Source organism: Calidris pugnax, unplaced genomic scaffold, assembly GCF_001431845.1.
Source record: "Calidris pugnax isolate Ruff unplaced genomic scaffold, ASM143184v1 scaffold1193, whole genome shotgun sequence".
NCBI lineage: Eukaryota > Metazoa > Chordata > Aves > Charadriiformes > Scolopacidae > Calidris > Calidris pugnax.
The window spans coordinates 15,043-23,564 of NW_015091951.1; the positions used below are offsets into that span (position 1 = coordinate 15,043).

General features: G+C 55.4%; 1 protein-coding gene and 1 long non-coding RNA gene across 2 annotated transcripts; both read left to right on the top strand.

Moving 5' to 3' along the window:
- Window positions 1–279: 279 nt before the first annotated feature.
- On the top strand, window positions 280–2,351 carry LOC106900177. The gene is made up of 4 exons (XR_001414116.1): window positions 280–354; window positions 722–742; window positions 1,120–1,140; window positions 1,784–2,351. It is a non-coding gene; the product is annotated as an uncharacterized LOC106900177 (long non-coding RNA).
- Window positions 2,352–6,141: 3,790 nt separating this feature from the next.
- Window positions 6,142–8,475, top strand: LOC106900173 (butyrophilin subfamily 1 member A1-like). Its single transcript, XM_014962164.1, has 5 exons — window positions 6,142–6,178; window positions 6,273–6,620; window positions 7,251–7,532; window positions 7,856–7,960; window positions 8,265–8,475. Exons 1-5 carry the CDS (start codon window positions 6,142–6,144, stop codon window positions 8,459–8,461), a joined length of 969 nt encoding a protein of 322 aa, XP_014817650.1. The 3' UTR covers window positions 8,462–8,475.
- The last annotated feature ends 47 nt before the right edge of the window (window positions 8,476–8,522 follow it).

Consider the following 8,522-nt stretch of genomic DNA (forward strand, 5'->3'; position numbering starts at 1 on the left):
TTCTCCCTGGTGCTCTGTGCTTGACGCTTCCCCACCTTTCCCATCCTCTCCATCCCTGCATCCCCTGGGTCTGAACAAATCCAGAGGGGATGTACCTGGGGGCATGGACAGCTTGGGGACAGTAAAGCAAGGCTTGATCCTTTCCCCTCACCAGAGTCTCTGGGGACAGTTTATGGGACTTAACCAGGCTGGAGGGAGCCATGTGCAGGGTTTGGGGGTGTTTTCCCACTCGGAACAAAGAGGAGTTTGGGATCTACCCACTCCTGTGGTTGCAGGTGTGTGATGAGAAAGTGTTCTCTCTGATCACTCATTGCTTCTGGTTTTCCTTTGCAGGTATGCAAGATTTATCACTGGGTGAGTCTCGGTGATCTCCTCCTGGCTCAGTGTCTTCTCCCTGGTGCTCTGTGCTTGACACTTCCCCACCTTGCCCGTCCTCTCCATCCCGGCATCCCCTGGGTCTGGAGAAATTCCAAGGGGATGTGCCTGGAGGCATGGACAGCTCGGGGACAGCAGAGCAGGGCTTGATCCTTTCCCCTCACCGGAGTCTCTGGGGAGAGTTTATGGGAATTAACCACGCTGGAGGGAGCCATGCGCAGGGTTTGGGGGTGTTTTCCCACTCGGAACAAAGAGGAGTTTGGGATCTACCCACTCCTGTGGTTGCAGGTGTGTGATGAGAAGATGTTCTCTCTGATCACTCATTGCTTCTGGTTTTCCTTTCCAGGGGATCGAGAAGAAGAACTGGGTGAGTCTCGGTGATCTCCTCCTGGCTCAGTGTCCTCTCCCGGGCGCTATGTGCTCAACCCTTCCCCACCTTAGCCATGGTGGGCATCCTGTATTCCCTGGGTTTGATTATACCCCAAGGGGATGTTCCTGGTGGGGTGGGCAGCTGGGGGACATGAGATCAGGAAAGGACCCTCTCCCCTGCCCAGATCCGATGGCCACCAGCCATGAGACATTGCCAGGCTGGAGGGAGCCATTCACAGGTTTGGGGCTCTGTTCCCACTCCCCAAACAGAATGAGTTCGGGCTCTGCCCAAGCTCTGCCCACTGCTGCAGGAGCTTCCATGGGGTGAGAATCTGTCCCTTCTTGTCACTCATTGCTTCTCTTTCTCCTTTCTAGAGCAACGACCTGCAGCACCGGGTAAGTCTCTGTGAGCTTCCCCTGCCTTGGTGTTCTATCATGGGTGCTCTGTGGCCAACACTTTCCGCCCTTGCCCATCTTCTCCCTCCATACATTCCCTGGGTCCAGGCAAACCCTGAGGGGTAGTGCCTGGGGCGGTGGGCAGACTGGGGACACTAGCCCAGGAATGGACCACCTCCCCTCAGATTTGCTGGGGAACAACCATGGGATGTGACCTGATCTTCTCTTTCCGTAGAGCGGAGAAATTTTCTGCATCCTCAGAATTGAGGGAAGAGGGTATTTAATGTTATTTGATGTTTTTTTATGGGGAGTTCTCCTCCTTTTCCCTGTTTGGGAGGTGTACCTGGGCTGGCCAGTGAAGAGAGTTTTAAACTAAAAGAGGAGAGATTTAGATGAGAAGAAAGTCTTTGCTGTGAGGGCATGAGACTCTGGCCCAGGTTTGCCAGAGAAGCTGTGGCTGCCCCATCCCTGGAAGGGTTCAAGGCCAGGTTGGAGGGGGCTGGAGTAACCTGGTCTGCTGGGAGGTGTTTGTGCCCATGGCAGGGTGTGGCACTGGATGGTCTTTAAGGTCCCTTCCAAGCCAAACCGTGATTCTATGACTGAGCTCTGACCCTGATGCTCTGGCTTCTCCTGTCCCCTGCAGGCATGGGGAACCTGGGTCCAAACATGTCTGATCCTGAACCTCGGATGAAGTCTATGAAACATGCAAGAAGGGAAAGGATACAGAAGAACCTGCCTTACCACAAGAAATTTAGTTCTAATTACTGATTGCTGGGCTGGGAGGGGTGCTGGAATGGGAGGCACTGCTGGAAGGTGGAGGGGGAGGTGGGAGGTGATTCGCGGTGGGCTGTTGGGTTGGCCACAGAGTTTCTGGAGCGGAAGGGGTCTCTGAACCCAAAGCCTGAGGAGAGATCTGTGCTGTTAGGCACAGGAAAGGCCAGTTCATGGCTCCCACCTCTACTCCCATCCCCCTGTCCCAGTCCGTGCTCCCCAGGAAGATCTGGGTCTTACTGGAGTGGGCTTGGGGGCTGGTGACTTTTCCTCAATACCGACACTGGGATCGAGATCTTCACTTTCCCACCAGCCTCGTTCCACAGGGAGACCCTGCACCCCTGGTTTTGAGTGGAGACAAGGAAAACCCAGCTGTGCCTCAGCGACAGCACCTCCTACATGTTCTCCTCCCCTTCCACCGTCTCAGTAGCCTCCAGCAACCCCTGGCCTTCTCCAGAGGCTCCTCGCTGTCCTCTCCTGGATCCTGCAGGAGATGTGGCTCTCTTTGCCCCAGCTGGGGGAGCAGATGGGGAGTGAGGGGCGGGCACATGGACTGATGTGGGGTCTCTGAGCAGCCCGGAATGTCCTCATTTCAGCTTGGATGGAGTTATTTTTCTTTCTAGTAACTGCTGATGTTTGGATTTAGTGTGAGAATGCCATTGGTCACAAATATATTTATACGTGGCTGAGAAATGTTCACTTCAGTCCAGAACTTTTCCAGCTTTCCCTCGCAGCTGAGAGGGAGCACGGCCAGGATGAGGCATCCAAAGGGATATTCCACCTCACAGACATCCTGCTCGGGACAGAGACAGAGGCTGCCGGGGGCCTGGGACCCTCCCGCTGTGCTGGGGATGGGCTGGGGAATCAGTCCTCAGGTGCTGAGGGCAAATGCTCTTGTATCCCTTTATTTTGTATATTTTGTTACAATTAAGAAAGATATTTTCCTCTGCCGTAACCGTTGTCTTAAACTGTCTTTATTCCAACCCACGAGGTGTTTTCCCCAGCTTTTATCCCTCTTCTCCCCACCCCACTGGGGAATAGGGAGGGAGGGAGGGAGCTTCTGGCTGGGGCTAAGCCACACCGGGCAGCCAGGAAACTCTTGGATCCCCTTTGATCCTCTTGGAACACCTTGAATCTCCCTTGAACCCCTTGGGTGCCCCTCAGAACCCCCTGAATCCCCTCAGATCCCCTAGAACCTCTTGGATCCCCTCGGTACCACTCCGAACATCCCTTGGAACTCCTTGAGCCCCTTAGATCCCCTCTTATTCCCTTGCAACTCCTTCAACACCCCAGAAACCCCTCTTGTACACCCCTAGAGCCCCCTGGAACCTCTTGAAACCCCTTGGATCCCCTGGGCTCTGCCCAGCATGTACCTGCAGGAGATGTGCCTCTCTTTGCCCCAGCCGTAGGAGAAGATGGGGAGTGAGGGGCAGGCACATGGGCTGCTGTGGGGTCTCTGAGCAGCCGGGGGTGTCCTCATTTCAGCTTGGATGGAGTTAATTTTCTTTCTAGTAACGGCTGATGTTTGGATTTAGTGTGAGAATGCCATTGGTCACACATATTTTTATACGTGGCTGAGAAATGTTTACTTCAGCCCAGGGCTTTTCCAGCTTCCCCTCGCAGCTGAGAGGGAGCACGGCCAGGATGAGGCATCCAAAGGGATATTCCACCTCACAGACATCCTGCTGGGGATAGAGACAGAGGCTGGGAGGGTGGGACCCTCCCTCTCTGCTGTGGATGGGCTGGGGAATCAGTCCTCAGGTGCTGAGGGCAAATGCTCTTTACTTCAGCCCAGGGCTTTTCCAGCTTCCCCTCGCAGCTGAGAGGGAGCACGGCCAGGATGAGGCATCCAAAGGGATATTCCACCTCACAGACATCCTGCTCGGGACAGAGACAGAGGCTGCCGGGGGCCTGGGACCCTCCCGCTGTGCTGGGGATGGGCTGGGGAATCAGTCCTCAGGTGCTGAGGGCAAATGCTCTTGTATCCCTTTATTTTGTATATTTTGTTACAATTAAGAAAGATATTTTCCTCTGCCGTAACCGTTGTCTTAAACTGTCTTTATTCCAACCCACGAGGTGTTTTCCCCAGCTTTTATCCCTCTTCTCCCCACCCCACTGGGGAATAGGGAGGGAGGGAGGGAGCTTCTGGCTGGGGCTAAGCCACACCGGGCAGCCAGGAAACTCTTGGATCCCCTTTGATACTCTTGGAACACCTTGAATCTCCCTTGAACCCCTTGGGTGCCCCTCAGAACCCCCTGAATCCCCTCAGATCCCCTAGAAACTCTTGGATCCCCTCGGTACCACTCCGAACATCCCTTGGAACTCCTTGAACCCCTTAGATCCCCTCTTATTCCCTTGCAACTCCTTCAACACCCCAGAAACCCCTCTTGGACACCCCTAGAGCCCCCTGGAACCTCTTGGAACCCCTTGGATCCCCTGGGCTCTGCCCGGCATGTACTCACCGTGAGCATCCTCCTGCACCACATGACCCTTTTCTGAAGAAAACTGCTTTGTCTCTACCCAATTCCCTTCCCAGTTGGGTGCTGGGTGAAGGTGGCTGCATTGTTTTTGCTTCTTTGGGAGATAGTGGGGTCTGTGCATGGAAGCATCTTTGTTCTGGAGTGCCTTCAGGTGCAGCGGAAGAGGAAACTTACGGAGGTGGAAGGAATTTCCCATCCTGGGGCTATTTTAGATGGATTTATTACAATGGTGAATCGCTGCTGCTGCTCCGGAGCTGGGAGCTGAACTGGGGCGGAGCACCAGGGGGTGGGATCTGCTGGGAATGGGATGTTGGGGATACTCAGGGCAGGGAACAGGACCTCCCTGCTCTTCTGACCTTGTTGGGGATTTGTGGGTGCCCCCTGTGCTTCTTCAGCCTCCCTGCTCCTCCTGGACCCCCCTGGGGTTGGATACGGGCTCCTGGACCCCCTTTGGGTTTGAGACGGGCTCATCCCTTGTCCACATCCCCAGGTGTGGGTACAGTCCCCAGGACCCCCAGACCTGGGTATTCCCCCTGTCTTAGAAACTCCATACCCACCACTGCGCCCCTTCTTTTGGGTATGGATGTGGATGCAAAGTTGGGGACAGCAGGGGACATGTCCTCCTCAGCAATCTGAAGCCCCCAAGTTGGCAGGGCAGAGGGACAGGGCACAGCTGGGGTGTTCTGACACTCAAAGCGCCCCCAAACCATCTTGTCCCCTTGTCCCTGGCTCCCCGCAAGCTCCCGGCTGTTGTGGGGCTGCAGAGACACTGCTGGGCTCCTCCGCCATGTCCAAAAATCACAACCAAGCTCTAAATTAACCTTAACCTTCTCGCAGCCAAATGCACATATTTTTCCTTCCTCCTCTTTTAACCTTTTTTGGTGCTCCTTTATGTTATGAAGTGCTGGGGGTAGAGTTTGAAAACCCAGCCCCAAAAACCGCTAGCACTGCGACCGGAAACTGAGCAGAAGTACAAGACCTTGGGTGCATCGTGTCGGTTACTTCCTCCTGCAGCTTGTACTGGTCTGGTGAGTGAATTTCCTTTCTGTGATGAATTTAGAATATATAATTTAACTTAAAATCTTGTAAGGGATTTCAAGTAACCCCTGGGGAGGGCAGTGGGGCAGAGAAGGGTCTGCACTGGGAGCCCTGCATGGATCCTGTCCTGCCTTCGACCAAGGGTTCCTTCTGACGTCAGGGTGCAGGTGGTTTGGTGGGATTTCTGGAGTGGTGTTGGGGGCAGGTGCAGCCCTTCTTCCCCATCCCCTCTGTGGCGGCTGTAACCCCCCCTTGCCCTCCCTCTGCCTCCCTTCCCACCCTCTTCTCCAGCTCCGGACGCAGATGGGGTTCCCCACGAGCCCATGGGGCCTCCTCAGTCATTTCCTGACTCTCCACCTCCTCCGGCTGGGATCAGGTAGGGATCCTGCAGGGCTGGGGGGGCTGAGCGTGCTCTGGGTGGCAGATGTGGGTCAGGGGAGGTGCTGTGGGTCAGGAGCAGCTGAGCCCAGAGCTCGGCTGCTTTTACTTTCCCTTGGTCTTGTGATGCCACATGTCCATTTTCCTGGGACATCTTCAGTCCCACCCTGCGGTCCTCCCGCAAAGCCTTTGTCCTTTCTACCGGGGCTGGCTGGGCTGGGGTAGGCGTCATTTCAGGGCTGGGGGGTCATGGAGCAGGTTGCCACCCCCAGGATACCTCATTCTCCTTTGAGTCCTCCTGCTCCCTCTCCAGTTTCTCCAGTGTCTTTGGGCCATGGGGAGGGCAAAGCAACACCCACGGGATTCAGCAGGTACTGCTCATACCAGCTGGCCCCTTGTCATGTGATGCCCCTAAATTAACATGGGTGTAATCTCTGTCTCCCTGTGTCCTTCTCCATCACCAAGTGGAGTTCAGAGTGGTGGGACCAGGCCGACCTCTCCTTGTCACTTTGGGGCAGGACGTTGTGCTGCCGTGTCACTTGTCCCCAGAGGTGGACGCTCGGAGCTTGGAGATCAGGTGGATCCGGCACCAGGTCTCTGAAACAGTGCACCTCTACCGAAATGGAGAGGACCAGTATGGTGAGCAGATGAAGGAATACGCTGGAAGGACAGAGTTGGTCAGAGATGGTCTCTCCAATGGGAGCCTGGACTTGCGGATCTCTGGGTTGAGACCCTCTGATGATGGCCAGTACATCTGCACTGTGCGAGATGCTGCCTCTTATGGAGAAGCTGTGGTGGAGCTGGAGGTGGCAGGTTTGTGGCCTCTGTAGTGTTTCGTGGGGATGGTGCAGGTGTCCCTGGGTTGGTGTGTCCCTCTCATAGCTCTGTCCCATCCTCACGTCCATCCATTCAGTGCGGAAGGCCATGAGCCACTGAAAGAGGTGGGGTGCGAGGGTTCTCTTCCCATCCGTGCCTGCCCAGGAGGGAGCACGCAAGTGATGTTGGAGGTGTTCTTGGGGGCAGAGCAGTATGGATGTGGTGGCCTTGAGTCTCTGTGGTGTCCTGGTGATGCTGTGTTGGTTCTGTGATGCTGCCTTGAGGTGCCAAAGCTCGGCTGCTCAGTGTTGCTCTGCCAGGTTGTTGTATGGGAGATCTGGGGTCATCAGTGCTCTCTGGTTCCTGCAGATGTTGGGGTGGGTTTGTTGGTGTGGACTAGATGATCTCTAGAGGTCCCTTCCAAGTCTGACAATTCCGTGATTCTGTGTGAGGAGCACGTGGCTCTCTGGTTCCTGCAGATGTTGGGGTGGGTTTGGTGGTATGAGGAGCACATGGCCAGCCCCACAGCCCCCTGGGCACCCTGGGATGTGTCTGGAGCGCGGTTGGGTCTTGGCCTTTGAGCTGGGTCCATCCCTAACTTTGGGCAACCCTGGGCTCTTCCCCCAGCCATGGGCTCTGTCCCTCTTCTCTCTCAGGAGGCTTACGATGAAATAAGCATCCGGGTGGTGTGTCGATCGGCCGGCTGGTACCCGCCACCACAGGTGCTGTGGAAGGATGGTGACGGGCAGCATCTCCCTTCGGTCTCCCAGAGACATTCCCCAGATGAGAGGGGCCTCTTTGAGATCGAAGACGTCATCATTGTGAGGTGGAAGGCAGGCATGAAAGTGTGGTGCGTGATGAGGAACAGCCTCCTGGAGCAGGAGCAGGCGTCGTCCCTGTACATCTCAGGTGCAGGATGGCAGCAGGGCTGGGGTTTGCCACGCTGCTTGGGGGGTGTTTGATGTCAGGGGGCTGGAGAAATATGTGGGGAGAGTGGGAAGGGGCGGGGGGTGCACCCAGAAGTGAGTTTTATTGCAGGAGACATGATCCTGGTGTGTTTCAGGGGATCATTGGGGTGTCCACGGGCTGGGGAGGATGATGTCCTGTTGAGCCTAGGTCTCCCAGCACAAGGCTTGAGGAACTGGAAATTTGAAGTAGTTTTAGGTTTTTTCTTCTCCTCACTCAGGGGAGTGTAAAATGAGGCCTTCTCCTGGTGTTTTCTTATTTCTCAGTTCCCATTATCTACAAGGATGATTTCTGGATTGGATTTGTGGTTGCATTCGCCCTGCTTTTTCTGATGATTTATGTTGTCATGGATTGTCTCTGGCGAAGGAAAGGTGAGTTTGTAGCAGGGGGGATGGAGTGGAGGGCATCGGGGTGGCGCGAGGCTGATACCTGGCCCATGGACGTACACGGAATGGGATCAGAGTTGTGTCAGAACAGGTTTTGCCTTCCTTAAAAGAAGCTCTTTGGGCAATGGAAGGATGGGAAGAAGGAAATGGGTTGTGGGTGGGAGGACATGGAGCATGGCCTGAGCATCTGGCTGGTGGGAAGGTCCAAGAGACCCTGGTGAGATGCTTCCTCATCAGTGACAAAGCAGCCGCTCTCCTGACCTCCTCTTCCTCTGCCTTTGCTTTCCAGGGCTGCAGTCCAGAGCGCTGGGTGAGTCCTGGCCCCTGCCACCAGCAAAGCCTCCTGAGAAAGGAGCCTCCAGGGAGGGACATAGCTTTGGATGGCTCTTGCTGGTTCTCTGGTCATTGATGTGGGCTGATGGAGCACAGAAGGGACTGGAGAGCACTGGGTTTGGCATCTGGGCACGGGATCAGGCTGAGTCTTAAATCTCTGCTTAAGTCAGGCATAACTGCAGAGTGCCTGGATGGACTGGGGGGGGGAATGGGG

Bases quoted from the DNA above. Each gene is read 5' to 3' on its own strand.
- LOC106900173 (XM_014962164.1), top strand. From the start codon at position 6,142: ATGGGGAGGGCAAAGCAACACCCACGGGATTCAGCAG. The intron at 6,179-6,272 runs GTACTGCTCATA...TCCATCACCAAG, and splicing joins ACACCCACGGGATTCAGCAG to TGGAGTTCAGAGTGGTGGGA. The intron at 6,621-7,250 runs GTTTGTGGCCTC...CTCTTCCCCCAG, and splicing joins GGTGGAGCTGGAGGTGGCAG to CCATGGGCTCTGTCCCTCTT.